Source organism: Ipomoea triloba, chromosome 3, assembly GCF_003576645.1.
Source record: "Ipomoea triloba cultivar NCNSP0323 chromosome 3, ASM357664v1".
In the NCBI taxonomy this organism is placed as follows: domain Eukaryota; kingdom Viridiplantae; phylum Streptophyta; class Magnoliopsida; order Solanales; family Convolvulaceae; genus Ipomoea; species Ipomoea triloba.
In genome coordinates this window covers 18,667,817-18,685,369 of record NC_044918.1, presented here as the reverse complement: position 1 = coordinate 18,685,369, position 17,553 = coordinate 18,667,817, and the positions used below count along the sequence as shown (strand labels likewise).

Here is a 17,553-nt window from a genome sequence, read left to right as displayed (position 1 = left end):
GATTTGACTTGAATACAACCAACAACTTGATTGTGTTAAATCTTGTTGAGATTTTTATTTTTAGCCTTCAGAATGCTCTTTTCGCTCCCTTCCATTTAAATAATGAATATTAATGTATATTCCAGAGAATTTGAATTAAAAATATTTAAACATTCAAATCACCTTCTGCGCTCTACTTCAAAATGACATTCAAATTATGCATTTGCATTTAAAATATTATGTTTTTGTAATTAATAAATTATGTGTCTATAAACAAATTGAAGACACATAACACAAGACATAAAAACTCAAGACACATGCACTTTTACCAAAATTTAAAGTGCAATGTAAACCTGGGTCCTAGTATAAGGATTGTCTATAGGCTACTAAACGTAATAAAAACAAGATAGCCAATTAGTATCTCAGCTACTAAACGTAATACAATTTTTTAAGAAAAATCATTTATAGTTCATCCTGTATCACAACACTTCAAAGTGTCGTCAGCATTATATTATAACACTAAATATGCAATATCGAATAAATTTTTGACAAATATTTCATCAGCAAAAGTATGCATAAAATGATTAAAGCATTCAAAGTGAAAAAAGGAAAATAAAAGAACCTGAAAATAAGGAGTGTTTGTCTAATGAGAGTAATGTGTTACAAGACCGTGGTTATTATCGACCTTCAATGTCTGAAATAGTGACCATATTAATAGAGCCAACTTTTGAATTGTTAACGACATCATCACATCTTAAGCCGATGATAGTAGAGAAACCAGGTTGTTTAGGAGTAGGTAAGACCATTAATTCATTACCAAGCATAGATACCACATCTGACATGACTGGTCTATCTGTAACACTATCTTGAACACATAACAAACCTACTTGAATACATCTTATTGCTTCATTCAGTGAAACTGTTTTGTCCATTGTTGGATCTATTAGTTCAGAAATTCTTCCTTCTCTCCATACGTCCCAAGCCTAATAACCATTTGTAGGAAAGAAAAGTTATGTATATGTAGACATGTGTGTAGTTATTGCTCCAATTTAGATAAAGATGTTCAAATGAAAGAATCCTAGAAATAGACTGATGATTTTATGCGATTTGTGCGTAGAGTAATACTTACATAACTAAGTAAATTTGAAACATGATGTGGATTGTAGAAGTCATTGTTTCTTTTCCCACTCACAATCTCCATTACCATGACTCCAAAGCTGAAAACATCAGACTTCTCAGAGAAACAACCATTCATTGCATATTCCGGAGACATGTAACCACTGGTTTAGGAAAAATTATTAGACATGTCAAATAATAGATAAATATAAATACGAATAGATATAAGTTTTCATTGACTTACTAAGTTCCAATAATGCTTTTTGTGCTTGCTTGATAAACATTATCTTTAAATATTCTAGCCGTCCCAAAATCTGAAATCTTTGGATGCATGTGAATGTCTAGTAAAATGTTGCTTGTTTTCAGATTCCTATGAATAATTCTCATTCTTGAATACTTATGGAGGTACAAAAGCCCTTGAGCAATCCCATCAATTATGGAGACACGCTTTCTCCAATCAAGACAATCTTTCTTTCTTTCATCTGTGCAAAAAACAATGATAATATATTCAATTAAAGGATCCAAGTAAGGGAAAAATTATAGGGTGGAAGATGGAAAATGAATACACCATACTAACCAAAAAGAATTGAATCCAAACTTTTATTTGGCAAATACTCGTATATTAATATCCTTTCATCCCCATGAGTGCAACAACCTAAAAGTCTTACAAGATTTCTGTGTTGTAACTTTGAAATCAATAGAACCTCATTTTTGAATTGTTCAATTCCTTGTCCAGACATTTTTGAGAGTCGCTTTGCTGCGATTTCTTGACCATTGGGCAATATTCCCTGAATAATAACTATTTATATTAATTCAAAGTGAATATGATTTAACATTCAACATTTACTTCTAAATTTTGTACAGTAAAAAGTTACACAACCAATTAATATCGTTCATCAGAGTTAATATACAGATCATCAGAGTTAATATACAGAGTTTTTGTTTCATATTAAATTTGACATTTAATTTATTGTAGGTTTGATAGGGATTATTTCCCATGTACATCTGATCAATATCGGGTCAGGGTTAAGTGTCATTTTGAAAAATATTTTATTCTTAAAGCGTCAAGGCATATACCTATATAAGGACCTAACCTTTCAGCACAAAATGCATTGTGAACCCTGATACAAAAACTCTATACATTCAATTTACACATTCTATAACTACAGTTAACAATTTTTGTACATGTAAACATAAAAGTTGATAATTGCTGATACATATGATAACTACAGAATGTAAACTATAGATTGCAAGTACAGAATGTGTCAATTACATGTACAGAATATAAAGGTTATTTTTGAACAAGGGTCTACAATGCAAGATAGATCCTAGTCCATAGTATAATTTGCTCAAACTGGGAGCCATTCAACACTGAATACTCAAGCTTAAAGTGCTAAATAGGAAAGAAAAAATGTGGTATGACTATCCTGTAGTCATTTACACTATCAAGCTTAAAGTGCCAAATAGGAAAATTGTTTATCATACCTTATATACAGGACCAAATCCTTCTTGACCGAGCTTATTTTCAGTAGAAAAGTAATTGGTAGCCATCTCTATGCTTTTGAAATTAAAGAAAGGTAAGTCCTCATCCTCCTTACCAGCAGGTTGTTGTCTTGAATGTTCATTTGGGGCTGTGACAAAACTTAAAGCTGATTAGGCTATAGCCAGAGCTAAAACACTAAGGAGTTGTTAATTTGATATTAAGAGAATATATATATATGTACCTATGAAGCAACTGCAGCAACATTTTCTTGGATTCATATACCATACAATGAAAATCATGGCAAGGATCACCAGAAATGTTACTGTTAGAGCAGCTATAGTTGCTGTTTTGTTGTGGTGTGACTTTGTCTTTGTCAAAGCCTGGGTGGCAGGACTGTTAACTGGAGACAATTTGGTTCAATTTGCTTAATATATATATAGTTGAATGCAGATCAGTTGTGTGAATATGCTAATTATACTACTTGAAATGCATATATACCTGGTTTGGCATTGTGGCGAATGTAAAGAGCTTCACCGTCAGAGGCAAAACGATAGGCAGGGGAAGAAGAAAATTTGCTTCCTGTTCCAGCTTCAGCATTGATAGAAGCATAGGCGTTGCAAGAACAATTTTTTGCACACAATTCCTCACAGTCAGTGATACCAAACGTGAAGTTATACAAATATTGTTCCCATTCATCAATGAAACCAGTTGTTGAATTGAACCAATCGTTGTCTCCAACACTACAATTGGATATCTTGACTCTTATGCACCCCGCCGCATTGGAATCAGCCCATTCCTTGTTGTAACAGTCAAACACGGATCTATTATATCCATTGGTTTCCACACTTACTTCCCCAATTGCATGAATAATAAGGGTATAGTAGGCTAAATCATCTTGATCATTATTTAAAATAAAGTAGCTTTGGTTCTCATCAGAGAAATAGGTGAAGTTAAGGTATGGAAGAAATGGAAAGTTGTTACCATTCCAGACCCCGCTTTGCCAATAAACAACCCCTCTTCTCATGAGAACTAGCTGCGGTGGCTTAGTATTAGTATTATTGTTTGGATAATGAACACCAAAGGTAAAAGCACCAGGAGAAGGGTTTTGCTGGTTTGTCCAAGAAGTGAGAAAACGTTGGTGAGGCTGTGGAGTTTTCAGCCCAAACCAACCCAATTTCATGCCTTGAACCCAAGTATGAGTTGGGTAGTCGAAACTTTGCCACAACGTACGCCCCCCTGGACTTCGGAAAACTAAGTTGCCATTATCAAGAAGAGTTGCCGATGTTTTTTTAACGTAAGAAGGTTGTTGAATGTTTACAATGAAACCTTTACCTGCAGCAGCATATATTATCAATTGCCCTTCTTCTGACATTGATAAATATGGAGGGGAATCATTATCCCTTTGTTCCTGCCCCTTCCAAGCAACCCAAATCGTAATATTTTCCGGAGGCAGTCGGGAGTAATACCAGGCCGACTGTATACACAAATACCAGCTGAAGGTAGACCCCCCGGCAGGTTGCTGAATGAATTTTAACATGTACTGTCCGTTTGATGACTCCAAGTTATTTCCGGCATAATGCCACTCCATATCTCCAGGGGCAAATGTATCTTTAGCATTAACATGACAGATCAAACCAGCATGACAGATGAAGAAGAAAGCACCAATTCCAACCACTGAAACGCGGCTACTCATTTCTAATACTTATTATCTGATGTGGGTAGTTTATGATTAAATGGCTAAGCCATCCTATGTATACATGTGCATTTTATTTTGAACATTATCATCAAATTAAATAGGGGAGAGGACTGGAAAATAATTTAGTTGCCGGTCAACTAGATACACTCCAAATGTATTAAGGCCCTGTTTGGTAAATAATCAGCCAATTTTGGCTTATTTGATCACTATTAGTTGTTTGGTTAATAAGCTTTTTGTAACTCCAAAATGCTAAAATTCAAAAGGCTACTCAAAACAGTTTTTTCAATTAGCTTTTTGAGAAAAGAAATTATACCAAATAGCTATCAGCTAACAACCAATTTATCAAACAATTTTCTACAATCAACTAATATTATCAACAAATTATACCTTCTAACCCAAACAGCTAACCCGATCAGCAACAACCATTTACCAAACAGGGCCTAACTCTTCTCCATGCAACTTCCTTTAATTTCTTGTGTGGTCACTTTTGTGTAATAGTCTTTAGAATTTATTGCGCTAGGTCGGCTATTGATATAATTGAATATTGGACCTACTATAGACTTTGAATGGCAGTGTGAAAGCATGGGAACGGTGGAGAAGAGGTTGAAGGAGATGGAGAGTTGGAGACAGAGTACGTAGTCAAGTGTAGAGTAGAGGAAGGTGGGGTCCACGTGGATCAGCTCTTCTTCCATGACCCTGACGGAATGATGATCAACTGCGACAACAATTGTATACCAAATATTGGAATTGAAATTTTCAATAATTTTATTCAAGCAAATCAAACACAAGAATTTAAATTAATTATCACTTTTTTTTAAAACAATTAATTATATATCACTTTATTCCCACGTTATTCATCTTCCATGGAATTGCAATTCCTTTTCCATCTATTTTCCTCCCTCTAACCAAACGCCTTGATTGCATCTCGGCTACTAAACGTAATAAAACAATAATTTAAGATTTTTTTTTATCTCTTCCTGTATCACAACACTTCAAAACGTCGTCAGCATTATAACACTAAATAAGCAATTTCTAATAATTTTTTTTTACAAATATTTCATCAGCAAAAGTATGCATCAAATGATTACAGCATTCAACGTGAAAAAAGGAAAATAAAAAAAAGGGAAAATAAAGAGTATTTGTCTAATGAGAGCAGTGTGTTACAAGACCATATATGGTTGTTATCGACCTTCAATGTCTGAAATTGTGACCATATTAGCCGAGTGAACTTTTGGATTATTACCAACATCATCACATTTTAAGCCAATGACAGTAGAGAAACCAGGTTGTTTAGGAGTAGGTAAGACCGTTGATTCATTACCAAGCACAGATATCACATCTGACATAGTTGGTCTATCTGCTGCACTATCTTGAACACATAACAAACCTATTTGGATACATCTTGTTGCTTCATTTATTGAAACTGGTTTGTCCAGTGCTGGATCTATTAAGTCCAAAATTCTTCCTTCTATCCATACATCCCAAGCCTAATAACAATTTGCAAGTAAAGTTAGGTAGATGTAGACATGTAGTTATTGCTCCAATAATTCAGATAAAGATGTTTGAATAAAAGAATTATAGAAATAGAGTTATGATTGTTTATGCTGTCTATGCATAGAGCAATACTTACATAACCAAGTAAATTTGAAACATGATTTGGATTGTAGAAGTCATTGTTTCTCTTCCCACTCACAATCTCCAGTACCATGACTCCAAAGCTGAAAACATTAGACTTCTCAGAGAAACAACCATTCATTGCATATTCTGGAGACATGTAACTACTGGTTTAAGGAAAATTATTAGACATGTCAAATAATAGCTAAATATAGATAAACATTTTCATTGACTTACTAAGTCCCAATAATGCTCTTTGTGCTTGCTTGATAAACATTATCTTTAAATATTCTAGCCGTTCCAAAATCTGAAATCTTTGGATGCATGTGAATATCTAGTAAGATGTTACTTGTTTTCAGATCCCTATGAATAATTCTCATTCTTGAATACTTATGGAGGTACAAAAGCCCTTGAGCAATCCCATCAATTATGGAGATACGTTTTCTCCAATCAAGACAATCTTTCTTTCTTTCATCTGTGCAAAAGCAATGATCATATGTTCAATTAAAAGATGCAAGTAGGAGAAAAATTATAGGATGGAAGATGGAAAATGGATACACCATACTAACCAAAAAGAATTGAATCCAAACTTTTATTTGGCAAATACTCGTATATTAATATCCTTTCATCCCCATGAGTGCAACAACCCAGAAGTCTTACAAGATTCCTGTGCTGCAATTTTGAAATCAATAGAACCTCATTTTTGAATTGTTCAATTCCTTGTCCAGACATTTTTGAGAGTCGCTTTGTTGCGATTTCTTGACCATTGGGCAATATTCCCTGAATAGTAACTACTTAGATTAATTCAAAGGGAATATAATTTAACATTTAACCTTTACTTCAAAATTTTGTGCAGTAAAGAGTCACACAACCAATTAATATTGTTCATCAGAGTTAATATATAGAGAGTTAATTTATTGTAGCTTAATAAAGTGCCAAACAAGAAAAATGTCATCATACCTTATATACAGGACCAAATCCTCCACCAAGCTTATTCTCATTAGAAAAGGAATTGGTAGCCGTCTCTATGGTTTTGAAATTGAAGAAAGGTAAGTCCTCATCCTCCTTACCAGCAAGTTGTTGCCTTGAATGTTCAGTTGGGGCTGTGCCGAAACTTAAATCTGATTAGGCTATAGCTAGTGTTAAAGACACTAAAGAGTTGATATTAAGAGAGTATATATGTACCTAAGAAGCAAGTGCGGCAACATTTTCTTGGATTGATATACCACACAATGAAAACCACGGCAAGGATCACCAGAAATGATACTGTAAGAGCAGCTATAGTTGGTGTTTTGTTGTGGTGTGACTTTGTCTTTGTCAAAGCCAGGGGGGCAGGTCCGGCAGGATGGTGAGGTGGAGACAAAACTTAATACATATATATATATATATATATAGTTGAATGCAGAGCAGTTGTGTGAGTATGCTAATTATACTATTTGAAATGAAAGAGTAAAAATAAAATTATGAGTAAATTAAAAGGGTTAGTGGGCATAGATACCTGGTTTGGCATTGTGGCGAATGTACAGAGCGTCACCATCAAAGCTGTAGTTGTAGGCAGGGGAAGAAGAAAATTTGCATCCTGTTCCAGCTTCAGCAATGATAGAAGCATAGGCGTTGCAAGAACAATTTTGTGCACACATTTGGTTGCAGTCAGTGATACCAAATGTGAAGTTATACAAATATTGTTCCCATTGTTCAATGAAACCAGTTGTTGAATTGAACCAGCCATTGTCTCCAACACTACCACAATTGGATTTCTTGACTCTTACGCACCCCTCCGTATCGGAATCAGCCCTTTTATTGTTGTAACAGTCAATAGCTGTGAACATGCTGGATTCACGATAATTATCCGTAATCACACTTACTTCCCCAGATGCATAAATAAGGATATTGGATGAAATGTCATCAACTACTTGATTATTCAAAATAAAGTAGCGTTCGTTGTCATCAGAGAAATAGCTGAAGTTATAAACACCAGGAGAGTCCCGAAGAAACGGAAAGTATTTACCATTCCAGACCCCGTTTTGCCAATAAACAATCCCTCTTCTCATGAGAACTAGCTGCGGCGGCTTAGTATTGTTTGGATAAAGAACACCAAAGGTAAAAGCACCAGGAGAAGGGTTTTGGTGGCTTGTCCAAGAAGTGAGAAAACGTTGGTGAGGGCGTGGAGTTTTGAGCCCAAACCAACCCAATTTCATGCCTTGAACCCAATTATTAGTGGGGTAGTCGAAACTTTGCCACAACGTACGCCCCCTTGGACTTCGCAAAACTAAGTTGCCATTATCAAGAAGAGTTGCGGTTGTGTTTTTAACGTAAGTAGGTTGTTCAATGTTTACAATGAAATCTTTATCTGCCGCATTTATTTTCAATTGCCCTTCTTCTGACATTAATAAATTTGGAGAGTTATCATCACTTTGGCCCTGCCCCTGACAAGCAACCCAAATCGTAATTTCTTCCGGAGGCCTTTGGAAGTCATACCTGGTGTACTGTATACACAAATACCAGCCAGCTGAAGGAGGTAGTGCCCTCCTGTAGCTTTAATGAATTTTAACGTGTATGATGAAGTGACCGATGTCAGCCAAGGGCACATTTGTATTTTCCCTTGTGCATTCTATTGTATCTGTTATAACCGTTCTCTGCTGAATATATAAAGCAGACTTATCTTCTCTTCAGCATTGTAACAAACACTTTGATGTTCAATAACAGTTCAGCTTTTCTCTTGTTCCATTAATGACTTCTTGACAAAGCTTTAGTCAAGCTCTTTCAACATGGTATCAGAGCGGCACCGAAGCTATGCTGCGGCAGTCGTTTTGGATGAAGAAGCCGGCGAAGGAACTTCAGCCGGGCAGACAGCAGCACCACCGACCTCAGGAGGTCGGAATCCAGAAAACCAGAACTCAGTTCAGCGAAACGAAGAGTTCGACGATCCAATGTATCTCCATATTACTGAGAATCCAAATTTGATTCTCGTTTCACCTCCCCTGTCCGAGTGTAACTATGCGTCTTGGAGTCGATCGATGAAAATAGCGCTGGGAGTTAAGAACAAGCTCGGATTCGTTAATGGAGCCATTCTGTGTCCAGATGAGTCCGATCCTAAGTATCCCGTGTGGATGAGGTGCAACGACATAGTCTGCTCATGGATCTTGAAATCTCTCAATTCCACAATTGCGGAAAGTGTCCTTTACTTTGAAAAGGCAGCAGACATCTGGAATGCTCTCAGACAGAGATACTCTCAAGCCGATCCTCATAGGATTGCGGAAATACAGAATGAAATCTTCAGGAACATGCAAGGTAATATGACGATTAATGAATACTTTACTTAACAAATACCAGGCCAGACATTTCATATGCTGTTCAACAACTAAGCCAATTTGTTGATAAACCTACAAGCTTACATCTTACTGCTGCCCACAGGGTTTTAAGATACCTCAAAGGTTCTCTTGGAAAAGGTTTATTCTATCACACAGGCTCTCCTCTCAAACTGCAAGGGTTTTCTGACTCTGATTGGGCTACATGCACAGAAACCAGGAAATCCATCACTGGTTATTGTATATATTTTGGGCAATCTTTGGTTTCATGGAAAACCAAGAAACAAGCCACAGTATCAAGGTCCTCATCTGAGGCAGAATACAGGGCCTTAGCCTCCACTGTATGTGAAATTCAATGGCTGATCTACCTACTGACAGACTTGAATGTGACTCCTAACAGTCCAACTACTTTGTTTTGTGACAATCAATCTGCCATTGCTATAGGGGAAAACCATGTGTTTCATGAACGTACCAAACACATAGAGATAGATTGCTATGTGGTCAAACAGAAAGTGAATGAAGGTGTGATCAAGCTGCTATCCATTCCTTCACAAAAACAGATTGCAGATGGCTTCACTAAAGCCTTACCCAAACCAGCATTTGATAGCTTCCACTCTAAGCTGGGCCTTCAAGACATTCATGCTCCAGCTTACGGGGGGTGATGAAGTGACCGATGTCAGCCAAGGGCACATTTGTATTTTCCCTTGTGCATTCTGTTGTATCTGTTATAACCGTTCTCTGCTGAATATATAAAGCAGACTTATCTTCTCTTCAACATTGTAACAAACACTTTGATGTTCAATAACAGTTCAGCTTTTCTCTTGTTCCATTAATGACTTCTTGACAGAGCTTTAGTCAAGCTCTTTCAACAGTGTACCATGTGTTTGATGACTCCAAGTCATTTTCGGAATTAAAAAACAGACCTTGAAGCAGAGTTTCTCCGGGGCCAAGTGTATCTCTAGAGATCAAATCAGCATGCAGCAAGGCATGACAGATGAAGAAGAAGAAGAAGAAGAAAGCACCAAGACTTGAAACGCGGCTACTCATTTCTACTACTTATTATCTCATCTGATTTGATCTGCAGGGTGGTTTATGATTAAATGGCTAAGCTATCCTATATATGCATTTTATTTTGCACATTATCATCAACTAGGGGAGTACGTGGACTGGAAAATAATTTATTTTACTTCAATTCCCAGTCAACTAGACTCCAAATGTAAAGTCTTCTCCGTGCAGCTTCCTTTAGAATTGTCACTTTTGTGTAATGGTCTTTACAATTTATTGCCGTAGGTAGGCCGTTCATATAATTGAGTATTCCATTAGTTATTGCTCCAATTTAGATAAAGATGTTTCAATAAAAGAATTCTAAAATAGACTGATCATAGTTTATGGGTCTATACATAGAGCAATGCTGCGCTGACCTAATTAACAAAGTAAATTTGAAACATGATTTGGGTTGTAGAAGTCATTGTTTCTCATCCCTTTCACATTCTCCATTATCATGACTCCAAAGCTAAAAACATCAACTTCTTAGATAAACAACCATTCATTGTATATTCCAAAGATATGTAACTGCTAATTTAGGAGAAAATTATTAGGGAAAATATTACGTACTACCAAATTCTATTCCTAGCTTTTACTCCCTCTAACAAAATATTGATCTTGACATTTTCCTTAGTACCCATACGATGAAGATAATTAATCATTTATTACCACGTCAGGAGGAATTAAAAGTGAGGGAGAAAAAATAGAGTACATGGAAGAGAACTCAATTATTAAACATGTCAAATAACAGCTAAATATTTAACGGAAAAATTAACTTTTTTCCTAGCAGTTCTCTCTCTAGGGTTTTCTGTCTACTTTCTTACACGCCTCCGTATCTTTGGTTCCTTGGTTTTACTGTTTTTTCCACGATTTGCGACTACGTATTCGTGGCTGTTAACACGATCGAACAGCGATGGGCGGGTTTGTGCTTGGACGATGAGGAGAGCGGCGGGGGTCAATTCTGTGGTTGCCGAGGAATGAAATGCAATGGACTAAAATATCGATGGTTTGAAAGTTAGACTAAAATATCGATATTTTAATAAATAAAAAAAGGTTAAACATTCCATGCAATCTCTCTCTCCTCTGTCGTATACTCGTATACAACTATACATACATCCCCAACTAAAAAAAGTATAGATATACATCCAAATACAACCCCTCTTTCAATGCCTCCCATGTGCTTCAAAAAAGATTATGCAGATTTCCAATAAATAATAAAATATTTTGTTTCTCTCTCTCCATGCATTCTTCTTCACCATAGTCCAGAATGGACAAAGCCTCAGCTACAAACGGAACGAAGAAAAAAAAAAACAAAAAACAATTATATTTTTTTATTAATATTTGAAAATAATTATATTGTCATATAATTCTCAAAAAGAAGTAATCATTTTTTTTTTAAGAAAAGAAGTAATCATAATAATATTAATCAATTTGACAATATAATTCCACGAAAAGGTTCGATTAAAAAGTGCAACGTAATGATAACTTAGTGACAAAATTTGCAATTTGAATAACTCAGGGACGAAAAATGCAACGTCAATGCTAATTTAAGGACGAAAAGTGAGTATTACCATAACTTTGGGACGAATTCTATAATTACCCTATAACTTAGAGACGAAAAATATAATTTTCCATTATTTTATTATTTAAACATTAACTTTATTATTAAATTAACAATATTATAAATTATGATATTAAATTATAACATACATACATACTTGATACTTATAAAGATACGTAGACATACCATACGCTCAACATACGTACGTCTGACATGCACTATATTTAACCAAGCAAAAAGTACAATTCATCCATATTCTTGTCCACCTTTTCATTCATCCATATTCTTGTCCAATTCATCTCTTTTGTCAGCAAAGTAAGCTATGACTCGAGCGGCGGTCTTGATGCTCCTGAGCCAAATCCGGCGATCGTCCCTTCGCAAAGGTGGGAACTGGTTGGTCGTTTCCTGACTGAACGTATGGTTAAGTTTGAGCGCATGCAGCAACTTTTGGCGTCCGTTTGGATGCCGGTAATGGGAATGAAAGTGATCCCCTTGTTGGTGTGCCAGCCCCACCCTCGTACGCGTTAATTGACCATTAACACCAATGTGAATAAACAAATTAAAGTTATCATCATGTTCAATAAAAGCAAAAAATCACGACTACTATTAGACACACAGAGACCACATACAATTAATTAATTGAATTAAAGTAAAAAACATGAACCCAACAGACACTGCTAAATTGACACTTTAGTCATAAAAAAAGTAAAAGTAAAAAATGCGTATGGACCGCCTTTCTGTGTTGTCAGTTGCGTGTGAGAGCATCTTATTAATGGGGTTATTTCGCAATTTTTGATAAATTTTTTTTTTTTTTTGTAAATATGATTAAGAAAGAGAAAATGAGATGAGATAAAAAAATAAAACTGATATTAAAAAAAAAAAAAAAAAGATGTGCACTGCACGCGCCCGCATAATAATTCCTATGTTCTCAGTTTTTCATGTCAAAATTTATCAAATCAAATATTCAAATTATACCTCTAAATTCATGCAAAAATCTAGCACACAAGAGGTACAAATTTGACTAGATAGCAACATACTATATTACTATAGTAATAAGTGAGAGTTCATGAAAATAAATACTGTTCATTGATGATAAAAGAGCAACGTTACGTTCTGAAGGCAGCGATAAAGACCACGATGAAGACTAGCAGCCAAATGTTCAGTTGATGACTTAAAACAATTTCTACTTCGTGTTGATTGAATATAATTGATGAAGTCCTAAGTCTTTTCCTACTGCCAATATTAATCCTTGGTGAAACACTTGGTTGGAGTTGGAGACTTTGGAATGCCCCATGGAACTATACTGAGATTAGATCAGCAACATCAATTTTTATTAATCACTTTTCAATTAATTTCAATATATACCAGATATACAATGGATCCCAAAGTCTCCGAGTTGATAATGATACATGTTTTGTTATTTCTCATATGTTAGTTCTACATCAATACCTTCTTCTAATTGTCCATTGTCATTGTACTAAAGATTTCACCTTTCACCATTCCATTTAGAAAACACCCATCTAACCCAATCATTTTCCTACGGCCTTCTAAAAACCCTAAAGTACCCATAAGCAAACATATAAAATCGTTGAAGTACACAAGGACTGACAATGGTTGTTCTATTAGTTTTTATAACTACGGTGGTACTGGTATTGGAGTTGATACATTCAACAGTATAATCATATCCTTGATTCTATGAAATTGATCCTGATAACCAACATCTATTTTCTTCGGTACAACCCTCACTACTATTTTCACAATGCAATGCCCACATTAAGTTTCAGTTCAGACTTCAGATTTAATGTGTTTTTTCAACTCTCTTGGTTTAGTGGCAGGATTATGAAATTACGAAAGGAATTCTCATACAACTTTCTTTAGAGCTGGAAAAGTGTAACACTCCAAATTTAAAAAATTTTTGGCAAATGTCAAAATGAAGGTCGTAAAATTTTATCAAAATAATTCATTTTCGATCAATATCAATATCTGAATAAGAGTTCCAATGAAACCTTTTAGCAACATCCCTTTTATCACAATAATAATTCAAGAAACTATTTTCTTATTACAAGGTCAGTGTTCATATAAAAGGGTAGTCGACACTTTGCTAAACTTCTTGATTTTATACATGACAGAATTGTCCAGCATCAAGATAGCCAATTTGTCTCTGATTGAATTAGATCTTTTGAAATTATCAAGGGTACTAATTAAACGTAATAAAAGAAAAAAATTAAAGAAAGTTTTTCCTTTGTATCACAACACTTTAAAACGTTGTCAGCATTGTAACACTTAATATGCAATTTCTAATAAATTTTTGACAAACATTTCATCAGCAAAAGTAGGTTTAAAATGATTACACCATTCAAAGTGAAAAAAATAATAATAAAAATTAAAAGCAACGAAAAATAAAGAGTGTCTATGTAATGAGGGCAGTGTGATACAAGACCATGGTTGTTATCGACCTTCAATGTCTGAAATTGTGATCATATTAGTAGAGACTTTTGGCTTGTTACCGACATCATCACGTTTTAAACCGATAATAGTAGAGAAACCAGGTTGCTTAGGAGTAAGTAAGACTGTTGATTCATTACCAAGCATAGATATCACTTCTGACATGGTTGGCCTATCTGCTGCATTGTCTTGAACACATAGCAAACCAATTTGAATACATCTTGTTGCTTCATTTATTGAAACTGTTTTTTCCATTGATGGATCTATTAAGTCCAAAATTCTTCCTTCTATCCACATATCCCAAACCTATTAATCATTTGCAGGTAAAGTTATGTATAGGTAGACATGTAGTTATCACTTCAATTTAGATAATGATATTTGGATGAAAGAATTATAGAAATAGACTAATGATTGTTTATGTTGTCTATGCGTAGAGCAATACTTACATAACCAAGTAAATTTGAAACATGATTTGGATTGTAGAAGTCATTGTTTCTCTTTCCACTCACTATCTCCATTACCATGACTCCAAAGCTAAAAACATCTGACTTCTCAGAGAAACAACCGTTCATTGCGTATTCCGGAGACATGTAACCACTGGATTAGAAGAAAGTTATTAGACATGTCAAATAATAACTAAATATAGATATGAATAGATATAAACGTTGTCATCGACTTACTAAGTCCCAATAATGCTTTTTGTGCTTGCTTGATAAACATTATCTTTAAATATTCTAGCCGTTCCAAAATCTGAAATCTTTGGATGCATGTGAATGTCTAATAAGATGTTACTTGTTTTTAGATCCCTATGAATAATTCTCATTCTTGAATACTTATGGAGGTACAAAAGGCCTTGAGCAATCCCATCAATTATAAAGACACGCTTTCTCCAATCAAGACAAACTTTCTTTCTTTCATCTGTGCAAAAACAATGATCATATATTCAATTAAAGGATCCAAGTAACGGAAAAATTATAGGATGGAAGATGGGAAATGAATAAACCATACTAACCAAAAAGAATTGAATCCAAACTTTTATTTGGCAAATACTCGTATATTAATATCCTTTCATCCCCATGAGTGCAACAACCCAAAAGTCTTACAAGATTCCTGTGCTGCAATTTTGAAATCAATAGAACCTCATTTTTGAATTGTTCAATTCCTTGTCCAGATATTTTTGAGAGTCGTTTTGCTGCGATTTCTTGACCATTGGGCAATATTCCCTGAATAGTGACTACTTAGATTAATACAAAGGGAATATGATTTAAAAATTCAACCTTTACCTCAAAATTTTGTGCAATAAAAAGTCACACAACAAATTAATATTGTTCATCAGAGTGTTTTTGTTTCATATTAAATCTGACATTTAATTTATTGTATCTTAAAGTGTCAAACAAAAAAAAATGTCATTATACCTTGTATACAGGACCAAATCCTCCTTGACCGAGCTTATTTTCCTTAGAAAAGTTATTGGTAGCCATCTCTATGCTTTTGAAATTGAAGAAAGGTAAGTTATCATCCTCCTTACCAGCAAGTTGTTGCCTTGAATGTTCAGTTGGGGCTGTGCCAAAACTTAAAGCTCTTTAGCCTATAGCCAATGTTAAAGACACTAAAGAGTTGATATTAAGAGAATATATATGTACCTATGAAGCAAGTGCGGCAACATTTTCTTGGATTCATATACCACACAATGAAAACCATGGTAAGGATGACCAGAAATGGTAGTGTGAGAGCAGCTATAGTTGGTGTTTTGTTGTGATGTGACTTTGTCTTTGTGAAAGGCGGGAGGGCAGGATGGTGAAGTGGAGACAATTTGGTTCGATTTGCTTTATATATATATAGTTGAATGCAGAGCAGAGCAGAGCAGTTGTGTGAGTATGGTAATTAATTATACTATTTCAAATGAAAAGAGTGAAAAAAAATTATGAGAGAATTGGCATATATATATATATATATATATACCTGGTTTGGCATTGTGGCGAATGTAAAGAGCTTCACCGTCAGAGCCATAATGGTAGGCAGGGGAAGAAGAAAATTTGCATCCTGTTCCAGCTTCAGCATTCATAGAAGCATAGGCGTTGCAAGAACAATTTTTTGCACACATTTCGTTGCAGTCAGTGATGCCAAAGGTAGAGTTAAACAAAAATTGTTCCCATTCATCAATGAAGCCAGTTGTTGAATTGAACCAATCATTGTGTCCAGCACTACAATTGGATTTCTTGACTCTTACGCACCCTTCATCCAAATAAGCCGTTTCACTTTCACTATTGTAACAGTAAATATAGCTGGAGGATGAATATTCAGTATCTCCTTGATATTCCACAGTTACTTCCCCAGATGCATGAATAAGGGTATAGGTTAAATTGAAATGAAGTTGTTGATTCAAAATAAAGTAGCGTTGGTTGTCGTCAGAGAAATAGCTGTAGTTAAGGTTATCGTTTTGAAGAAATTTAAAGTTTGTACCATTCCAAGCCCCGCTTTGCCAATAAACAATCCCTCTTCTCATGAGAACTAGCTGCGGCTGCTTAGTATTGTTTGGATGAACACCAAGGGTAAAAGCACCAGGAGAAGGGTTTTGCTTGCCTATCCAAGAAGTGAGAAAACGTTGGTAAGGGCGTGGAGTTTTGAGCCCAAACCAACCCAATTTCATGCCTGGAAGCCAAGTATTAGTGGGGTAATCGAAACTTTGCCACAACGTACGCCCTCCTGCACTTCGCAAAACTAAGTTGCCATTATCAAGAAGAGTTGCCGTTGTGTTTTTAACATAAGAAGGCTGTTGAATGTTTACAATGAAATCTTTATCAGCATCTATTATCAATTGCCCTTCTTCTAACATGTATAAAGCTGGAGGGAAATCACTTTGGCCCTGCCAAGCAACCCAAATCGTAATATCTTCCGGATTCTCTTGGAAGTGATACCTGGCCGACTGTATACACAAATACCAGTTGAAGGTAGAGCCCCCCGGTTGCTGAATGAATTTTAACCTGTACTGTGTGTTCGATGACTCCAAGTAATTTCCGGCATAAAACAACAGACTTGTTCCAGGGGCAAGTGTATCTTTAGCATTAACGTGAGAGATCAAACCAGCATGACAGATGAAGAAGAAGAAGAAGAAGATTTTCCACATTATGATTAAATGGCTAAGCTATGTATGTGGATCTGAATAGGCATGCGGCATATGCATTTTATTTTCCACATTATCATCAAATAGGCATAGGGGAGTGGACTGGAAAACAATTTACTTCCCGGTCAACTATAGTCCAAATGTAAAGTCTTCTCCATGCAGCTTCCTTTAATTTCTTTTTGT

At 35.3% G+C, this 17,553-nt stretch overlaps 2 protein-coding genes across 3 annotated transcripts; both read right to left on the bottom strand.

The window, feature by feature from the left end:
• Positions 1-534: 534 nt before the first annotated feature.
• Positions 535-8,275, bottom strand: LOC116013023 (G-type lectin S-receptor-like serine/threonine-protein kinase CES101). The gene is made up of 14 exons (XM_031252685.1): positions 7,387-8,275; positions 7,074-7,166; positions 6,849-6,991; positions 6,458-6,668; positions 6,126-6,363; positions 5,968-6,055; positions 5,464-5,761; positions 3,077-4,273; positions 2,820-2,978; positions 2,581-2,744; positions 1,673-1,883; positions 1,340-1,577; positions 1,109-1,259; positions 535-962 (listed from the first exon to the last, which is right to left on the bottom strand). The coding sequence occupies exons 1-14, from the start codon at positions 8,273-8,275 to the stop codon at positions 657-659; spliced, it is 4,386 nt and encodes a 1,461-aa protein (XP_031108545.1). The 3' UTR covers positions 535-656.
• A 5,794-nt stretch (positions 8,276-14,069) lies between these two features.
• On the bottom strand, positions 14,070-17,435 carry LOC116012278 (G-type lectin S-receptor-like serine/threonine-protein kinase At4g27290). Of its 2 annotated transcripts, XM_031251782.1 has the most exons (7): positions 16,209-17,435; positions 15,890-16,072; positions 15,662-15,807; positions 15,259-15,469; positions 14,927-15,164; positions 14,693-14,843; positions 14,070-14,552 (listed from the first exon to the last, which is right to left on the bottom strand). In XM_031251782.1, exons 1-7 carry the CDS (start codon positions 17,371-17,373, stop codon positions 14,250-14,252), a joined length of 2,397 nt encoding a protein of 798 aa, XP_031107642.1. In that variant the 5' UTR covers positions 17,374-17,435; the 3' UTR covers positions 14,070-14,249. The 2 variants fall into 2 exon arrangements, with proteins under 2 accessions (XP_031107642.1, XP_031107643.1); XM_031251783.1 differs by lacking the exon at positions 15,890-16,072.
• Between the last annotated feature and the right edge of the window lie 118 nt (positions 17,436-17,553).